At 43.8% G+C, this 21,346-nt stretch overlaps 1 protein-coding gene across 2 annotated transcripts in view; it reads right to left on the reverse strand.

The window, feature by feature from the left end:
* NECAB3 (N-terminal EF-hand calcium binding protein 3) overlaps positions 1 to 19,076 on the reverse strand; it is a 209,657-nt gene extending 190,581 nt beyond the window's left edge. The window contains exons 1-2 of one of the 2 annotated variants that reach the window (XM_073555394.1): positions 18,550 to 19,076; positions 11,406 to 11,430 (exon numbers count right to left, since the gene is read on the reverse strand). In XM_073555394.1, the coding sequence (XP_073411495.1) occupies positions 11,406 to 11,430; positions 18,550 to 18,672 (148 nt within the window). In that variant the 5' untranslated portion in view covers positions 18,673 to 19,076. The remainder of the gene's footprint in view (positions 1 to 11,405; positions 11,431 to 18,549) is intronic. The other variant, XM_073555395.1, reaches the window with a different exon arrangement.
* Between the last annotated feature and the right edge of the window lie 2,270 nt (positions 19,077 to 21,346).

Genomic DNA, 21,346 nt, shown 5'->3' on the forward strand with positions numbered 1-21,346 from the left:
CTAGTTTAGGTAGAAACTTTGATTTAAATCACTGATTTAAATCAAGCCTTACTGACTAGTGATTTAAATCGTGAATTTAATCAGTTAGATTTAAATCAAATCCACCCTGCATTCCGACGTCCCGCGCATCGTTCCCGATCATCGCGATGCTCCCGTTCCCAGTAATGCCTTGCGAGACCTTTGATGACGTAGCAATCTTGCGATACTGTAGCGGTCTCGTAAGACCGCTACGTCATCACAGGTCCTTGCCGCAAGGCATTACTGGGAACGGGAGTTGGCGGGAGCATTGGTAAGGCTGCGCGGGATGCCGGAAGGTGAATATAACCCGATTTATTATTCTATTTTTTACAGGGAATATGGTACCCACAGCCTGGAGGACAGTCTCCTCTCCTCCACCCCCTGGATACCATCCGCACATGTTCTGCTTACTTTTTGCATGGTGGGCACAGCCACATGCGGAAAGTAAGCAGAACAATGCATTCCTATGTGGGCGGATTCGCCACAATGCCGCAAAATTAATGAGCATGCTGCATATTTTTCAGCGATGCGATTCCGCCGTGGGAAAATCTGCAGCATTAGCACAGCATTGTGGAATCCCACAGGATTGCATGGGATGTTGTTTTTTTGTGTTTTCGCTGCAAAATCGCGTGTTAAAAATCGCAGCGAAAACGTGAAAAAACTGCAACGTGTGAACACAGCCTGAATAGTAATGCCCAGCTGTCAATCTGAGGAACAGCACAACACAGAGATCATTAGAAAACCTCAGCCAGCGTTGTTATTTCATGGATAATGCAGCAATGACTACAGATGTCAGCACTTATGACAAGGCCTGTGCAACATGTTCTCTCCTGTGTAGCTATAATGTGACTGTTCAAATGTAAAATCCATGTCTTCTGGTGCTCAGGTACTACTATATAGTCTCTGAGGGAACGTATATGGCATCTCACAATATATGTTTGTGTTAACCCAAATCTATACAGCGGCTAAATAAAAACCACTGTTGACACATTGACTTTGTGGAAATAAAAAAATGTCCTTTATGTGATTATTTAAACAGATAATCAAATCGATCAACTTTGTAGAATGATTAAACTCAAAAAACTTTTAACCACTCACCGCAACTTAGCCCAAGGCTCAAGCCCACTAACCCCAACTTACTGTCATTCAAATCCCTGAAGGGAGGGATGGCGGGGCAGCAGGTCTAGCATGAAACAACGGAGGTCAAGCACGAACCTCTTGCACACTCCTCATTTAACCCCCGCTCCCTACTCTGTTTATTATTACCAATCAAGGTGTTAGGCGTCAGGTTTCTGCATCTGCTCTGCAGGAATCCAGAGCCTCACATTCTGCGGTTTCCTGCTGTCTATCTACCGCAGAGGAGATAGCTTTGCAGCAGATCGCTCCAGAGACTAAGTCCCTCTGTTCTCCAACTGGGCATGCTTACGAGATGATCTCCCATTGGAGATCAGGAGTCATGTGCCCAGGTCCTGCTCCAGATCTCATTGGTCCATCTCGGAGATCTGGAAGCTTCCGGAAGGTCCCGGCTATAAAAAGCGCGCATGACCGTTCGGCCATGCGCTAGTATAGTCTCTAGTTGCTACTATGTGAATGATGATGGATGTATGAACCTGCGAATGACTCATTAAGATCCCCTTCCTCTGATATTACGAATGTGTACAGGGACTTAGATTTGAGTCAGTGCCAGCGCGTGGCAAGCCTCAAGCCACTACAGCATCATCCACAGTGCTAGCGTTTGACATTGCGCTTGCTTCCTTGCTTTGTCTTGCATTTGTCTTGCATTTGTCTTGCATTTGTCTTGTCTTGCTTGCTTTGTCAAAAGTCCCATTTTGCCACTTGGCTTCCACATTTTCTCTCCTGTGACATCCCTACCCTCATCATGGGAGATTTCAACATCCCCATTGCTCTTCCCCTCTCCCCATCTGCTACTCACCTTTTATCTCTAACCTCCTCATTTGGCCTTTCGCAGCTTACTAATTCTCCAACGCATGAAGACGGAAACTCCCTCGACTTGGTCTTCTCTCGGCTTTGTGCAGTGGATGATTTTGCAAACTCCCCTCTCCCGCTCTCTGACCACAATCTTCTTTCATTCTCTATAAAGAACTGCCAGGCTGCTCAGGTCACCCCCACTGTCCAGACTTATAGAAACACACAGGCCATTAACACCCAGAAACTTCTGAAGAACTTGCAGTCTTCATTGGCCCCTATCTCCTCCCTCTCATGTCCTGATTCTGCTTTGAAGCATTACAATGAAACACTTCAAACTGCCCTGGATGAATTTGCACCCCCTATAAATAGAACACCACAACGCAGACGGCGACAACCCTGGCACACGGTGCAAACACGTTTCCTGCAGCGGTGCTCCAGGTGCGCCGAACGTCTGTGGAGAAAATCCAATCTACACGAAGATTTCATCCATTTTAAGTTTATGCTTAGAACATACAACACTGCCCTTCACCTCTCCAAACAAACCTATTTCAACACCCTCATCATCTCACTGTCCAATAACCCAAAACGTCTCTTTGACACTTTTCATTCTCTACTCAATCCAAGAGTACAGGCCCCAACCACTGAGCTCCGAGCTGACGATCTGGCCAATTACTTCAAAGAAAAAATTGACCAGATCCGACAGGAAATTATCTCCAAATCCCCTCATACCATGCACTGTCCTCCCTCCCCCACTGCATCTAACTCACTCTCTGATTTTGAACCAGTCACAGAAGAAGAAGTAAGCAGGCTCCTTGCATCTTCTCGCCCAACTACTTGCACCAGTGACCCATTTCCGTCACATCTCCTCCAGTCCCTTTCCCCTGCTGTCACCCCTCACCTAACTAAAATATTTAACCTCTCTCTCTCTTCTGGTATTTTTCCCTCCTCATTTAAGCATGCCATCATACATCCACTACTTAAAAAACCATCCCTCGACCAAAATTGTGCCGCTAACTATAGACCTGTCTCTAATCTTCCCTTCATCTCTAAACTCCTGGAACGCCTGGTCCACTCCCGTCTTATCCGCTATCTCTCAGAAAACTCTGTTCTCGACCCTCTCCAATCCGGCTTCCGCTCTTTACACTCCACTGAAACTGCCCTCACTAAAGTCTCTAATGATCTGCTAACAGCTAAATCAAATGGTCATTACTCCATGCTAATCCTCTTGGATCTCTCTGCAGCATTCGACACTGTGGATCATCAGCTCCTCCTCACTATGCTCCGTTCCATTGGCCTCAAGGACACCGTTCTCTCCTGGTTCTCCTCCTATCTCTCCGACCGCTCCTTTACTGTTTCTTTTGCCGGTTCCTCCTCCTCTCACCTTCCTCTTACTGTTGGGGTTCCTCAAGGATCGGTTCTAGGCCCCCTCCTCTTCTCCTTGTACACTGCCCCTATTGGTCAAACAATCAGTAGATTTGGTTTCCAGTACCATCTCTATGCTGATGACACCCAATTATACGCTTCTTCTCCTGACATCACGCCAGCCTTTCTAGAAAACACTGGCGATTGTCTAAACGCTGTGTCTAATATCATGTCCTCACTATATCTGAAACTGAACCTATCAAAGACTGAACTCCTTGTGTTTCCTCCCGCTACTAATGTACCTACACCCGACATTGCCATTTCCGTCTGTGGTTCCACTATTACTCCCCAGCAACATGCCCGCTGTCTTGGGGTCATACTTGATTCCGAGCTTTCCTTTGCCCCCCACATTCGATCACTGGCTCGCTCTTGTCATCTGCACCTCAAAAACATTTCTAGAATTCGACCTTTTCTTACTTTTGACTCTGCAAAAACTCTTACTGTTTCTCTTATTCATTCTCGTCTCGACTATTGTAACTCTCTTCTAATCGGTCTCCCTCTTACAAAACTCTCCCCTCTCCAATCTGTCTTGAATGCTGCAGCCAGGATCATATTCCTCACCAATCGTTACACCGATGCCTCTACCTTGTGCCAGTCATTACACTGGCTACCCATCCACTCCAGAATTCAGTATAAACTTATTACCCTCACCCACAAAGCCCTCTATGGCTCAGCACCACCCTACATCTCCTCCCTTGTTTCAGTATACCACCCTACCCGCGCCCTCCGTTCTGCTGATGACCTGCGGTTAGTATCCTCAATAGTCAGAACCTCCCACTGCCGTCTCCAAGACTTTACACGTGCCGCGCCAATTCTTTGGAATGCACTTCCCAGGTCAATACGATTAGTCCCCAGTCCCCACAATTTTAAGCGTGTCCTGAAAACGCATTTATTCAGATTGGCCTATCGCCTCAACACATTAACCTAACCTATCCCTGTGTGGCAGAGCCAAAAATTTTACCATAACCAGGTTCCCAGCATCATGTTCCCACATGCTTTATGCATCCATTAGCCCTCTGTGTCTGTACTGTTACACACTTAACATTATGGCTGGTCCATACAATCAGGGCAACTGTTACCACCCACCTTTCGTGTCTACCTCTTTCCTCATAGACTGTAAGCTTGCGAGCAGGGCCCTCACTCCTCTTGGTATCTGTTATAATCTACTGTATGTGATTATTGTTATGCTGTAATGTCTATTGTCTGTACAAATCCCCTCTGAAATGTAAAGTGCTGCGGAATATGTCGGCGCTATAAAAATAAAATTTATTATTATTATTATTATTTGTCGACTAGCAGCAGTGTCCTACGCCGCGCTGCAGTTGCAGCCCTCTTTGGCATCTGCAGTAGCGACGCTGCACGCACGGTAGGTCTAGACGGACGCAGCTCCTCTGTCTTTGGTCCTGCTCCTGTGACCAAATACCGTGTGTGCATTTTCCTGAGACCTGTGACACTAACAGGCTCAGCCTTTTGTGTTTACCTCTGCTGACATCTTTGTGAGCAAACAGAGATTGCTTACCGCACTTGGGTGACGTTCAACCCGTGTGCGATATACCGCCATATTGTGTGTCTGCCATTATCTCGCAGCGGTGTAACACCTACTGCACGGTGGACCCCGAGCGGCGAACGAACTTTATTATTTATATTTATTTAGTGCGTTCCGCCGTTCCTAACACAAGGGTGTCTAATCGAGGGGTGTTCACAGGGAATCAAACCTAATCTTCCCCTGCTACGGCATCCCGACTGGGAAACTACTTTCTCACCATTTAACCCTTTCAGGAGAGTGGCACATAACATATAAGGTAATGCCATGTCTTCCCCTCCTGAAGGGATCACCATTCTGAGCTTGGTCGCATCACATTTGTGTTCTATACAATTTACAATATTATTACCCCTTATTTAGCTTCCAGTAGCATATCTTCATCATGCATTGAAAGGGTTATTTATAAGACTAAGAGCAGTAGGACACAAAAAAAGGTTCACAACAGGGAATATTCAGCATGACAGGCATTTCCTGGGTTTATTACGGTCCTGCCAGAGTCCTGGTCTCTTGCTGAGATTGTCTACAGAGCCATCTGTTCCTACTGACATCTAGAAGCACAGACAGTATGAGCCTTGAAACCTTACTACAACTTGTGTCACAAGAGCACAATTGTCTCATCTCCACTAATCCTTCATTTAGAAAGAAGAGATGGGCATTAGTGTGCTTAGCAAATGAGACCCAGAGGCCCCCTCCCTCAGTTCTGGTGTGAATGTATACATATAGGGCTCAGTTTATTGATAGGCACCTAACATATCAAATATAGGATGCGGCAACTGGTCATACCACACACGTGAGAACCTTTAAGAAAAAAAGAGGTTTCCGATTTTAAACAAATAAACCAATTCAAGGACTACAGGCAGGAGACATATATATTCAAGGGGGTACATACTGCCGGTGCAACTGCACCAGGGCCCGAGGGTGGAGGAGGACCCCTGCAGGCAGAAGCATGCTGCCCATAGTGGCAGAGTATGCAGCCACTATGGAGCTACTGAATCAAAATTGTGGGCGGGAATGAGAGGGGCCCGGTGTCATGCAACATCGAGCCCCTCGAACTCCCTCCCATAATCATGCAAATACCCAGAGCCAGGGAGAAGGCGGTGCGCCGAGTGTAGGAGTTCAAATACGGGGAGTGTTATGCAGGAAGAGACGCTGGCCAATGAACGCTTTCCCCACCAGACTGATGAGAGCATTCATTGGCTTCTGTCTCTGTCCTGCATGGCGTGTCCCAATGGTGAGTATTCACCTGTAGTCAGGGGCCGCACAGCACACAGGGGACAACAGTGGAGGAAGAGCAGGACTTACAGTGTGTACTGTATTCTGCTCTCTTCACTGTTCTATTCCCAGCAAGCTGCAGCAGCTCATAGAGAAGAGGTCGGAGGAGGAGGCTAACTGCATGGGACAGCACGGCAGCAGCTGATCTCTGAACTATGAGTTTGACCTTCTCCACAGCACATCAGAACACCTGAGCTCATAAATTAGTATGTGTATGTACGTACATGTACATGTGTCTGTATGTATGTACAGTATATATGTGTGTGTACCTATGTGTGTATATGTGTGCATGCATCTGTGTGTGTATGTGCAGTATATGTGTGTATCTGTGTGTGTGTATCTATGTACAGTAAGTGTGTATGTGTGTCTATATGTGTCTGTATATCTGTGCATGTGTGTGTATGTATGCAGTGTATATGTATGTCTGGTGTATGTGCGTATGTCAGTGTGGTATGTGGGTATGGTATATGTGTGTGTATCTGTGTGTATGTACGGTATTTGTATGTATGGTATATGTATGTACAGTATATGTGTGTATGTATGTACGGTATGTACGATGTATATGTGATCCATACGATCGTGGATAACGTACTGATCACTGGGGATTTGACCACTGGGTCCCCCAGAGATTCTGATAACAGGAGTCTGCAGTCTCGTTCTAGATGGCGCAGATGCTTGCCTCTGCACTATTCATTATCTATAGAGCTGCTGAGCGCTGCACTCGGCAATTTCCATCAGCTCCATAGACAATGAATAGAGCGGATACCTAATGATACAGATACCAGACATATAATGTAACATATATACATTGTCGAGCTCTGCTGGTGCCAGCAGTAATCACGTAGCCACAAGTATACGCTTTGCACACTGGCTGTCATATGCCAACTAGAGTGTCAGTCACATCTTGCAGTGTTCTATTCACTGACATTACTGATATTCTAGTTGTCACCTGACTGCAAGTATGACTGGGCTGGAACCAGCTGTCATGGGTGTGCCAGATGCAAGAGACTGTCGCTCTTCGTCTGGCTGCAGAAGGACTCTGTGTCTGGCATTACAGACATCTCCTTAATCCTTCTTACTCTTGGACCCAGTGGCAATCTCCCTCCAGCACTAGTTGAAACACATGGGTGTTTATAAATTCCCAGTGTGCTGCAGAGAGTCAACAGTGATATTCACATTTTTCCCTTGTGAAGGTTTGGAGCGATAGCAGTCGGCTAACTTCCTCTCTGGAGTTGATTGAGGACATTTGGTGTTACCTCTCTGAGTCTGCTCAAGCTAAGTTCATTCCCCCTGTCTGTCTATCTTTTGTCTTAAGTTTACAGTGGGGACTGACCAGTGGTCATCCCCTTCCCCTCCCTATCCAGGGTCTTGCTCTAGGGAGCTACAGGGCTTAGGTTTCCTGCTTGGCGATTGGTGTGGAACTAATATAGGGATAGTAATGGAGGCAGGGTGCTATTAGATCTGCTTAGAGCTCTCCACTTCCTTTCCCTTGTGTCTGGGTTTCCTTCCTCTCATCCCTTCGTGTTGCACTTGGTGTTCCCACACTGTGCGTGCGTGACCCCAGCAGAAATGAATGCTAATATATATATATATATATTGTAGGGATTCAACTCGCTCAGGAGCAACGGGAGTCAATCAGGAGGCACGTTCCTTTAAAAGTTCATAGGGTTTATTGCTTCATAACCCATAAAGCAGCACATAACACAAGGAATAGCCTTTAGCTCAGGCAAAAGCAAGCATAAGTGTCCATGATTTCAGGCTCAGTCCGGGAGCCTCAGCAAACACAGGAGACTTATCCGTCCTCACATACAGCCAATATCCACAGGCCTCACCGGGTCAGCAGCCTCAGCACGTGGTCTTCAGGAAGGTAGCACACCTTCCTCCACCTAGGCCTGCTGGGACCTTCCACATGGCCCAATCAGATCCATGCGCTCTCTCTCATGTGATCTACTCTGGTTACCTTATTTGGTCCATAGCCACGCCCACCGGGTCACATGGCTATGACCTCATCACAGGTCCTTCAAGCATTCACACACATATACTTTATTATGACACTCATAAGCACACCCCTTGGTGGATTTGTAGATAGCTCTCTGTTATGAATGAGTCACCGAGGAGGAAAAAACAAAAAGCAAGCTAAGCCCAGAAAACCGGAGAGGTTGGTAGCTAGCGGATTGCAGACCCCTGATCCTATCCACAACAACTAGCAATAGCCGTGGAGCGTGCCTATGGTGGTCCTAGACGCCTCGTCATGGCCGGAGAGCTAAATAAGCCTAAAGAAAGAAAGGGAAATTCTAAACTGCCCCAGAGCAGACCCCAAAGCAATAGACAGCCCCCAACAAGTATTGTCGGTGAAACAAGATGAAAACACAGACACAGATAGAAAGACAGGCTGAGCAAACGATGGGGCCCTCACTAACTAGAAAGGACAGGAAAGAAAAGCTGCTGTCTGCAATCACACAAAAAACCCTGCCAAAAAAAATGTCCAATACGTCTGATAGAAAAAGGCCATGAAGTCGCTAGACTTCAAATCACTATATCAGCACTCAGGTATATTCTGAAGACAGAGCAAAAGAGATCAACTGATCAGAGACAAAATGGGGATTCAGCCCAGTCCCAGCCAGGGCTGGCTGAACACAAAAACTAAGTAAACCAGACAAAACTCATATGAACAATAGCAGAGAAAACTTAGCTTTAGGAAGGCAGGAACCAAACTGGAAACCAGAAGCCACAGTCAGGAAAAATCACCAGCAAGAAACTAGGGAGTCGGCTGCCTTAAATCCAATCAGAAACTCCTGATGTCCAATCGCAGTCCTCTTCCTCAGGTGGCCGGTCTCTGCCATTTAGATCAGCTTCATTACCTCCCTTCACCTACAGAGGGAGTCCAGATAGGGAACTCACCACTCCTCTGTCAGCACAGCCAGCTCCATAACCCTCACCAGAAGCCAGAGGCAAACCCGAAAATGAGCTCACAACAGCTCTCGCTGACACAGTGTAACAACAGCTCAGCAGTGCCTCTGCTGATCTACACACATTTTCCAGCTTCCATCCCAAGGCCACCTATCTTGGGATACATAATGGTCATTCAGCATCCTATACCCATTACCACAATGGATATGCCTGTAGGCCCATCCTGGGACACCCACACAGCGCCCCCTAGTGGACTTAGTGGTCACTACACCACATTATATATATATATACACTGTAAATTTATGTATTACACACACATACAGTATATATATCTCCATCTCAGAAAAAAAATATAAATATATATATTTTTTATAGGTGTGGGGAGGCCCAAATAGAACTTTTGCTATGGGGCCCATTGATTGCTATGTACGCCCCTGCTTGCAGGGCTGTAATAATGAGGACAATCTGGCTTGTTTCTTGGAGCACGAGGCTCCAGGGGTCCCATTGCCAGATTTACCTCATCATAAGCAGCATACCTGGCAGGGAGGGGGCCCCAGACACATTTCTTGCACAGTGACCCCACGCTTTCAGTGTCCGTTCTTGATATGCATGCACAGTATATCTCACATACTGGTATGACTGCTGTGTTTTGACTCCTGATCGGGATCTAAGGGATAAGGTTTATCCTTATGGAATGTTACATGCCTGACATGCCAGGGTATGGAGGCTTATAGGCTTTGCATTGCTCATCTGGGAAATTAAATATGCACATTGTCTCTTCAGAGAGGAAGAGGACTTGAACTCTAGTGCCATTTATTGGAAGTAGCTATCCTAAAGGTCAATATTGACCCTTTAACAAGCCTTGCAAATGACTTAGGATAAAAACAAAACCAGAATCTTAATTTGAAGAAATGTGTTTAAGGGTATTGCCCCTCCGCAGTGCAAAGTATGAGATCTGATTTGATTGTATGAGAGGCATCTGACTGGAAACTAAGTCTCTTCTTGTATAGAGTGACATGCCTGGCATGCCAGTGTAAGGATGCTTATAACCCATACAATTACTACTCTGGGAAATTACATATGCAAATTGTCTCTTCAGAGAGGAAGAGGACTTGAACTCTAGTGCTATTTATTGGAAGTAGCTATCCTAAAGGTCAATATTGACCCTTTAACAAGCCTTGCAAATGACTTAGGATAAAAACAAAACCAGAATCTTAATTTGAACAAATGTGTTTAAGGGTATTGCCCCTCCTCAGTGCAAAGTATGAGATCTGATTTGATTGTATGAGAGGCATCTGAATGGAAACTAAGACTCTTCTTGTATAGAGTGACATGCCTGGCATGCCAGTGCAAGGATGCGTATAACCCATACAATTACTACTCTGGGAAATTATATATGCAAATTGTCTTTTCATAGAGGAAACTGTGCACTGAGGAGAAGCAACACCCCGAAACACGTGTCTGCAAATTGAGACTCTGGCTTGGCTTTTATCTTGTGTGGCAAGGCTTATTAAAGGGTCAGTATTGACTTTTAGGATTGCTACTTCCAATAGGTGACACTAGAGTTCAAATCCTTTACCTTTCTGAAGAGACCATTTGCATATATCTCAGCTAGTTTTACCTTTCTTCTTCTTCATCCTCTCAGTATCACATACCTGTCTCTGTTGCATCACCATTACTAAATCCTTACTCGTCTGACTAGTCTCCCGACTACCGTAAGTGTACGGCCCGGGATTAATGTTTTCTTATCCTTGGCTTCCTGACTATGTTTAAGATTCAACCAAAATGTATCTCCATAAATCTCTTTGCTAACTGACCTCCCCAGTCCACTAAGGATTATATCCTTCTCAGGACTGGACACTATATGGTAGGATCTGCTATAGATAATATCTCATCTGGTTCTTTCTCTGGGTATCATAGGTTAAAGACTGTTACCATACAGAATACAGCCACCCTCCCTATCTATCCATGTACATTGTCATAATATAGTATTTGAAATAATTAACAAGGATTCTAAGTTCTATGTACTAAGACTGTAGTGAACATAGAGCATGCAACCACATACTGCCCAAGCATCCAAACCACTTGTACCAAGGTGCCCCCTCCTATACTCAAAGTAGGGCTGTACAACATGAATGGAGTGCCAGGCATCATATTAGCGTGATTGCGCAGAAGTTCCTGATCTTGTGAAATATGGCAGGACCTTTCTGACTCACAAAGAGAATATTGTAGAATGGAATATATGAGTTATTATGGAAACAGTGAATAATAATTTCCAATTCTCTTCAGTTCATATACATTTGTTACTCACCATTTTTGTCAGCTCTCCGGAATATCTGTAGAGAGAAGAAAGTGTTTCATTTCAATGTGCTATAAAAACCACGGCCATATATCTAATGTCATTACAAGACCTGCACTCTATTCCTTGCCTTGTTCTCGCTGCTGAGCAATATGGATTATATAGTGCCTACAGATAAAATGCGAAGAATAATATACACATCACATTTTCACAGTTCTGTCTAATAGGATCCAAGTTAAAAAGAGAAAGGAAAATGTTTCTTTTCGTATCCAGGATGTTAGATGGAGCAGACCACCCAATGGTGTTGGCACTGTGGGTTAGGGAGTCTTTGTATAGTGAAGTTGTCTTATGCTTGATTTCCCATGTCTTTCTCCCGCCACCCTCTGCTACATTGGGAGTCCATGCATCCACAGTTACCCAAACCATCTTGGCCATCAAGCACAGCTACCCAAGGCTGTGGTTTTCCTTGGATCGTCACCCTACATGCAATTAGTGCCTAGCTCTACACTCTTCTTCTACTTTCTTTTCTTCTCCTGATACAAGGGAAGCATTTTGAGTGCTCCTTTCAGCACAGGGCGTGACATGTACTTTATGTCTTTTTTTTGTTAGAAGAAGCAATTCTACCTTCTGCCTTTAATTTCTTTGGATGAGACAATGGTATTTTAGAGTCTTATGTTTAGTGCACACGGCTGCTTTTCCCAGACGAGTGCTATCCTTGGTTTACACTGACAGCATTCGTACCTATGATATTCTATGGGGATGTGCACATGTTCGATTTCTTATCTCAGACAAGGTGCCCAGTAGAACGAATCAGAGACATGTCCGATTTTGATCCGAGTGTTGGATCAAAATCGGCAATGCAAGTCTATGGATTGGTGGAAAAAAAATTGGAACGCACTCACACTCGGACAACATCTGAGTACGGTCCAATTTTCACAGACTGACAAAATGGAGACAGAGGAGAAACTTTTTTCTCTTTCCACATCTGAGAAAAACTGATGCCAGTCTATTCCAATTCTGATCAAATGCTGATCAAAGTTTGATCGGAATAATCGGACCGCTTCTCTCGGATGTACAGAATACGGTCCTGCTACCCTGCCCTTAGGAGAGGAAAGGGATTTAATTTCAATAATGAATGACTCAGTTTTGTAATACATTTGTCTGCTCAGAAAACGAACACTTTCCAATATACAGGGTGGGCCAGGTATATGGATATACCTAAATAAAATGGGAATAGTTGATGATATAAACTTCCTGTTTGAGGCATATTAGTATATGGGAGGGGGAAAACTTTTCAAGATGGGTGGTGACCATGGCATGCATTTTGAAGTTGGCCATTTTGGATCCAACTTTATTTTTTCCAATGGGAAGAGGGTCATGTGACAAATCAAACTTATTTAGAATTTCACAAGAAAAACAATGGTGTGCTTGGTTTTAACGTAACTTTATTCTTTCATGTGTTATTTACAAGTTTCTCTTTGTTTACAGCCATTGACATGTCGCAGAGGTTAACACGTGAGGAGCGGATAGAAATTGTGTTGATGTCTGGTGAATGCAGTACCCGGGTCATTGCAGCAGATTTCAATGCAAGACACCATACGCAATAAAACTGTCACCATTCCCATTTTATTTAGGTGTATCCCTATAAATGGCCCACCCAAAAAAGTTTGCCTCCTCACTGAACATAATGATCTGTGTAAACTGAGGGTCCTGTTCCAATTTTTGTTTTTTTTCCATTCTGCAAATTCAGCGTGCCGATCTGGCATCAGTCGAACATCCCTTCTGCGGATATTAGCTACTCACAAATGGCGCCCTTCCAAAATCCAGCTCCTGCAGCATCTCATCGAGGATGACCCAGATATGTTTAGTTACCCCTGTTCACATTACCTTGTTAGTCTGGTTGGTGTATTAAGGTACACAACTTCTCCCCTCTGGTTGGGGAAGCATACAGACTGAGGGCAGATTCAGGAGCTAAGGCAAGGAACGTGTCTTCACCATCAGAATTAATCCCGGGAACAGGGCAATTTAGGGCGCCCCTAGCATTAGGGACATGGATGGAGCCCCTGGTCCTGGGGCATCCGACAACAGAGTCATGACACCCTGGTTTTATGCTGCCCTGCTAGACATTCATTCCTTTATCACATTTCCCTCTTTTTTAGTTTTTATTTTATGTGGTTTAATATTTCATATGGTTTAATAATGTTTATTTTAATATATCTTATTGAGTATAGTCTCCTGTATATTATAGTTTGCTGTTGCGCACTAAAAGGCAGATCATATTTTTTGCCACTTTTGCCTTTGGATCTCTTAACCTGATGGAAAAACTGTTAAGAATGGAAAAGTTTTCCATGAGTTTCAGAGAAACTAATTCAATCATAACAACCGATATGGCCACACCTCCTACTGTCACTTTTGCACAAATGACCATCAGAATGAACACATCTGTAAGAACATTGTACAGTATCATGACGAGTCAAAGTGATCCCATATTGTACCTGTGATGAGTGTCTGCAGCCACTGTGGTTGCCATCTAGCCCTATCTGTTCCCTAGTTACAATATGCAAATCAAAATCTCCATTATCAGAACTGAGAACCCTGTTGATTACATGGCTGTCCTTCAAATCAAAGGCTTGCCCATAAGAAGGGCAAACATTATCAAGTAACTAGAGTTGAGTGACTTTAGTCGGATCGGGTTTCATGAAACAAAATTTGTTTCAGATGAAACTGGTCTGACTAGGAATGTCATCCGCTCAATGCCGACTTTTATTCCCCTTTGACTTGCTGTTACAGCTGATGCTAGTATGAAAAGAGGAGAGAAAAAGGTAGCCGGAAGTGGACCCTCTGGGTCACGGCTCCAGAGCCCCCGGAGGTGAGTGCCCAGGTGAAGACCGCCCCCTATACAGGGAGCATTAGAGACAGACCTCCAGGAGATAGAACCGCGACAGCCGGAACCAAAGGGGCAACTGGGCAAAAATAGACGGGTACAGAGGCACAGAAGTATCCGTAGTGTTTGGACACCGAGGCACACAGGGACCAGGCAGGGCACCGGACAGGAGATCCAAGGAACACAAGGACTGGAGGCTGCAATTAGAGAAGGAGCACAAAGAGGTATAAGGAGAGGAGAGACGGACCACAGGACGGTGCCGAGGGGAACAAGGTGGAGGCAGGGAATGGACAGGGAGACACAGAGGGTACGGGAGGCAAGGAACCCAGAACACAGAGAGCAAAGGCAGAGGCTGCGCAGACAGAGGGCAGCTAACAAGTACCAAGAGGCGAAGCAGTGCACAAACAGACATGCAGGAGAGGGGGCCTGAAGATACAGCAAACGCCGCACGGAGCAGGGTCACCGCATTCGATAATCAGGCGTCTTACCTGTCCCGACGCCAGGCATATGTAGCGGTGGGCGCCGCCATGTTGGGGGCGGGGCCAGTGCGTCACGCTACCCAGGATGCAGTGCAGACAGGCTGTGGGGAATTGCTGGACGCCGCAGGAGCCGGAGACCGGGCGCGGGGACGCGCTGCAGGACAAGAGCGCGCCGGGTGGAGCACGCCGAGGGGTGAGGGGACACAACACTTGCATTGGGGTCGGGTTTCGGACGAAACTCCGACTTTTTTTTGCCCTAGTCGGACCAGTTTCTGAAACGAATTGTGTTTCATGAAACCCGATCCGACTAAAGTCGCTCAACTCTACAAGTAACATGAAAACTGCACAACTCCTGCAATCATATACTTTAAACTTCTTTGTCTCTCATTTTCAGCAATCCCTTTTTATTTCAAGCCTCCTCAGAAAAGAGTTGATCACAGGATGTCCTACCACTAGAGCATTCAACAGCAATCATCCAATCTGCCAGCAGCGCCGCCGCCACCACCACAGGAGAAATGACGAATAACATGGTGCTCAATTAAGTCAATGAGCTATCTGTATAAAGCAAGAACATGACAAACAAGGACATGACAAGTCCTCCAAAGAGGGCCATTGTAGTAGCTCTCCATTATACCTCATTAATGGAAGTTGTAAAGGACTTCTGCAGAATAATTTAGATTGTCTATAATACTTATAACTCACAAACATTTAAGAAACGCTGTCAATAAACTTAGACTCTGAAATTCAACCTTTTAGTTTTTATGTCATTGTAACAATGATTTGTACCTTTAGATAAATATTGACTGGTATTTTCTTCTCCTACTTAAAACTCTTAGGTGGCATCTACAGATGTTGGCCAATGTATAGGTAACCACTAGCAATTGAACATTATGAGGAATTACGGGAAGGTTCTGGGATGGGCATGTTATTGGCATCTCTAATATGTATGTCCAGCAAGAAAGAGATAACGTTATTATAGTAAACGATTTTAGGATTTGTATAGGTGCCCAGAGGTGTACAACAATTAAAAGTGGCCATAGATGTAGGTCATCACAGTTTAGAGACCAGACTATGAATTCTATTGTCTAACCTATTGGTTTCCGAAATTGACTCCACTGGTTTGAAAGTATAAAGCATCTCCAGAACAGTCCGTGTTCTGACGACATCACGAGTGGAGACCATGCAGAAAGCACATTTTTAAGGTCTTTGACCACATTAATAATCTTGTACATAAATAGGTAAATTTGTAATACACAGTATTTATGAAGTGACACAGCGGTGCTAAATCGGAGATGCACCCTATATGAAGTAACACAGTGGTTACCTCTCCATGGCTGGCGGTGTGAAACAAATCCTAGTTATGGAGATGGAACCAGCATCTATTAGACATTTATGGCTTATCCTATGCTCTGAATATCTGAGATTGAAATACCCCTTCAATACTGAGAGAGCTTCAAAAAATCTGAGATCTGGAAGCTGTTTGGTGGAAGTAGGTGTAGAGGATTGGATGTGTATGCATCCTCAAGCCGCGGTAGAAGTATTGAGAATCACAAACACACCACTTTGCATTGGTCATGATATTTACATAAAGGGCACCGGAAGAAACTGAATCTTTGTCCCGAAATAAAATCTAGCTATTGCCTAGTTATGATACCTATGACATGTAAAGAACAGAGTAGTGACAGGTTTCCCTTTACTGGCTAGCAAAAAAACGATCTGCCAACTTGACTTTTTATTTTTTCTGGACAGATTATCCAAAAATCATGGTCAGATAATATTTTTTTACATACATATTGGAACACCATAATAAATCATTATGTTGCTGAAGGGATATTTGTCTACAACCCATAATTCTGAGGTGAAGAGATCATCTGCATTCACTGTAAATTGCTAATAATTACAATGAAAATTATCCATAAAAGCTTTTTAAGCCTCAAAAAATTAATGAACGCCTCAATTTTTTTTACAGACAGGGCAAAAAAGTTCCCTATTTGTATGGACTGTCCAGGAAATTCTGGAAGGTTTCAACCATGGCCAAAGACAGATTTTGAGAAGCCACCAACCCTCCTTAGACACTATTCAGTTAGGAGAAAACCTTGGGTAACGTCAGAAGTCTCTCCATGCTAAAACAGCTCTGAATGAGGACCCTCATCATACAACTCGTTCTATCTCAGCTTTCTGGACCTCAGAAGGCTTTGAATATTAATCATCTTGTGTAACGGTCTACGTATAACTACCTCATTTATCAAAATTATAATATGAGCTTCACTTGGGACAATATCCAATCAATGTAGACAAATTCATTCTCGGCTGTAGAATATCTTGGTGCTATATTGATAGCATATAAAATATTTAGATATAAAATTTGCTAAATATAATTTAAGGACAATTTAATATTTATTTCTCCCCAAAATAATAATCTATTTATGTAATTGCCTTATAATGTTTTCATTTCCTGTTCTGTCCAGATGTCACCGTATCCCAGAATTCCAAGCGGAGAAAGTTCACCAACCGCTATATTGGGACACCCAAGTGATGGGTGTCTCAAAATGGAAACTGCTGCTGGTACCAACCTATTGCGCAGTACCACCAGCAGAATACCGTCGCACCACACACACACACACTCTATACGCCGTACACACTCACACACTCACACACATACATCAAAATTCCGGCACTCACGTGGTATGCAAAAAATGATTTATTCAAGTGAAGCAATCCCAAAATTCATAACATTTCGGTCTTACATCTAGATACATCTAGACCTTCATCAGTCAGATTGCCATGGAGTGTCCAATTGCAGCAATAGGTGCGCAGAAGTGGGAAAAATTTCCTGTGGAACACACACACTCTCACACTCACTCACTCATACACTCACACTCACATTAACACTCTCACATTCACAGTCACACTCATACACTCACATTCTCACACTCACACACTCACTCAAACTCTCACACTCACACACTCATGCAGCCTCTTGCGCGGTACCACCAGCACAACACCGTCGCACTGCGCCTGGGCGAATTCTGCTCAGGCGCAGTGAATCATTCGGCTGATCCCGGTGGCAGATGCGCGACGTGTCTACAGGCAGAGGAAGCCGGTCACATTAAAGGGGTTTTCCCACGAACGAAAGTTCATTTTAAAAATTGTCTGAGTCCGATCGTGTACGGAGCATACCACATCTCCTGGGCAGGGGAGGAAGCAAAAGACAATACTGACATTACAGCAGGGGATAACAGATAACATTCATTTTGTGAGGTAAAATATTTCACTGTTTTTAAACAATATTTTACCTCAGAAAATGTATCTTCTGCGATCTCCTGCTGTAATGTCAGTATTGCCTTTTGCTTCCTCCCCTGCCCAGGAGCTGTGGTATGTTCTGTACACGGTCAGACACAGGGGTGAGAGAGACAGAGCACAGCATAGTATCAGGTCTCCATCTAGTATAATATATATATATATATATATTTTCCCTTTAAATAACTTATGTGTGCAGTGATCCGTTATTTAGATTAAAATTAGACCACTTTTCCCAATTAGACGTCAGTACAGAACAACATGACATTGCTATAAGCAGAAGGTAATTATCTCAGTAATTTCAGCAGATCCCTAACAGAAGGGGGTGAAACAGCAGCAAGTAAAAGGGGGTTAACCTCTGCACTGCCAAATAAAGTGCGACTGAATGGTGGTCAACCCCATGCTGTGCTTATTGTATACATGATTCCATGTAGCTAATACAAGCAGGAGAATTGATACATCAATCACAAGCAGACATAATAATGACACTTACATCCTTGAATATAGACAAGTCCTGGTCTATGGTGAGCTTTGGAGGGGCTTTGATGGGTTTGTCCTTCTGGAATTGTTTGGGAGACAATAGACACATAGTGATCAGCTCAGTACAAGACATCATCTTTCTGTAGTTGCTGCTGAATGACGATGCAATTAGGAAGTGTGTCCAATGCCCAAGGAGCAGCCTGGAGATTATGGGACAGTAGAAGAAATGGAGAGAATCAGCAACCCCAATGCTAAGCGCAGATTATGAGCAGAATAGAGCAGATCTCATATATCTCATGTAGAGTTGAGTTCTCTGTCTTCTAGAACAGAAATTAAGAGTTGGAGCTGGACATGCAGATCTTGGCTTTGCTCTAAAAGTAGGAGCAATCTCCAGAATGCAGAAGCAAGAGGAAAGCAGGAGCAGGTTCCAGCTAAAAGAGAAGACAATGTGAATGCAGAGAGAAGGTTGCTTGTGATTGGCAGCAGATGGAGGAGAACCCTCTGGCTTCACTGCAGTCCTGGCATTACTTAGGATGCTCTGGCTCTGTCTCTTGCCTTTATGACTCCAGCCTCTCCATTCTGATTGGCTTATCTATTTCCCTTTAGTAATTAGTGGACCAATGAGAAGCTTGTACTATTTTCTATCCCTATACAACATAATGCAGATGTATAGCTCATGCACTGCATTAAGCAGAAAACTAGCTATTGGAGCTGCTAGACATTAGCAAAAGGGATAAGGGATAAGGTAACCTGTTATACACAAGAATAATGTCATCTATTATACACAGATCTGTTATACAGGTGTCCCCTGGCAGATGAGTGTTTAGCAAAGCATTTACAACATTATTACATGATTTGCGTCTCTTTTGCAGCAGAACAACTTTTTAGCTGTATCGTAAGAGGATTTAAACGTCCCCTTGTGGGGGAAACCATCAGCAAGCTGACATTTACCATGAAAAGGAATTATGTTAACCTAATGTTTTTTAACTTACCCATATCTGTCCCTGGGTGTTTGAAGTGTCCTATTGCTGTGCTAATAGATGTAGCACAGTGTGTCATCCCTAACTTGGGGATATGCTAAAATGGGGGCACTAGGCGTAAAAACGTTGAGAAACATTTCACTACAGAGCCCTCTAAGTTTGTTTCCCGCTGCTAAGGATAGGTCATCTATATTTTAGTACTGGAAAACCCCTATAATCCTGAATTGTAACTTGGTGAATACTCCCTGCACTCTAAGAAATAACACTTTCCTATAACGTCACCCTTTCTTATTATCCGTGTGATGTGCTGTGACAGAACTGTGACTGTTGCCGCCGAATTTACTTTTGCCATTACTCGTCACAGTGTTTATTATCAATATACTGTAACATCGCTTACTGATGTCACAGTACAGAGATAATGTCACAGTACATGGATAATAAAAAGAGATGTCACAATATAGGGATAATAAACATAGTAATGTCACAGTACATGGATAATAAAAAGTGATGTCATCGTACATGGATAATGTCACAGTACAATAAACACAGAGATGTCAAAATACATGAACAATAAGCACAATGATCTCTGTGCTTATTATCCATGTACTCAAACATTATCAATGTACTGTTTATTATCCCTCTACTGTGATATTGCTATGTTTATCCCTGTAGAGTAACATCGTTGTGCTTATTACCCTTGTATTGTGACACCGCTGTTTATTATTCATATACTGTGACACTATCACTTTACTGTTTATTAACACTGTACTGTGACATCACTGTTTATTATCTCTGTACTGTAACAAGTACTTTGTTTATTTTCACTGTACTGTGACATCACTGTGTTTATTGTGTCAAATATAGCGTGGCACTACCGCAGGGTGCGCAAGTAGGTTACCCAGACCAAAGTGAATAATAAAGTAACTTGGCACTCAACTGAATAATCCTTTGCAAATTAGATTTATTTTATAATTTATTGCAGTCCTGGAAACGTTTCGGCCTATTATCGGCCTTCCTCAGTCTGCTATATAAAGGTACAAAATATATACAGAAGAAAATCATAATGGGTCCTCATAAAAATAATATACAATGTTGTACAAACATATTGATTAATAATCTTGGTGTAAATCACAGGTGATATAATCGTATTGTATACAGAGAAATATATACACTCACTGGCCACTTTATTAGGTACACCATGCTAGTAAGGGGTTGGACCCCCTTTTGCCTTCAGAACTGCCTCAATTCTTCGTGGCAGAGATTCAACAAGGTGCTGGAAGCATTCCTCAGAGATTTTGGACCATATTGACATGATGGCATCACACAGTTGGCGCAGATTTGTCGGCTGCACATCCCTGATGCGAATCTCCCGTTCCACCACATCCCAAAGATGCTCTATTGGATTGAGATCTGGTGACTGAGGAGGCCATTTGAGTACAGTAAACTCATTGTCATGTTCAAGAAACCAATCTGAGATGATTCGAGCTTTATGACATGGCGCATTATCCTGCTGAAAGTAGCCATCAGATGTTGGGTACATTGTGGTCATAAAGGGATGGACATGGTCAGCAACAATACTCAGGTAGGCTGTGGCGTTGCAACGATGCTCAATTGGTACCAAGGGGCCCAAAGAGTGCCCAGAAAAAATTCCCCACACCATGACACCACCACCACCAGCCTGAACCGTTGATACAAGGCAGGATGGATCCATGCTTTCATGTTGTTTACGCCAAATTCTGACCCTACCATCCGAATGTCGCAGCAGAAATCGAGACTCATCAGACCAGGCAACGTTTTTCCAATCTTCTACTGTCCAATTTCGATGAGCTT

Source organism: Dendrobates tinctorius, unplaced genomic scaffold (assembly GCF_039654945.1).
Source record: "Dendrobates tinctorius isolate UK_male_01 unplaced genomic scaffold, ASM3965494v1 ptg000223l, whole genome shotgun sequence".
Lineage (NCBI taxonomy): Eukaryota > Metazoa > Chordata > Amphibia > Anura > Dendrobatidae > Dendrobates > Dendrobates tinctorius.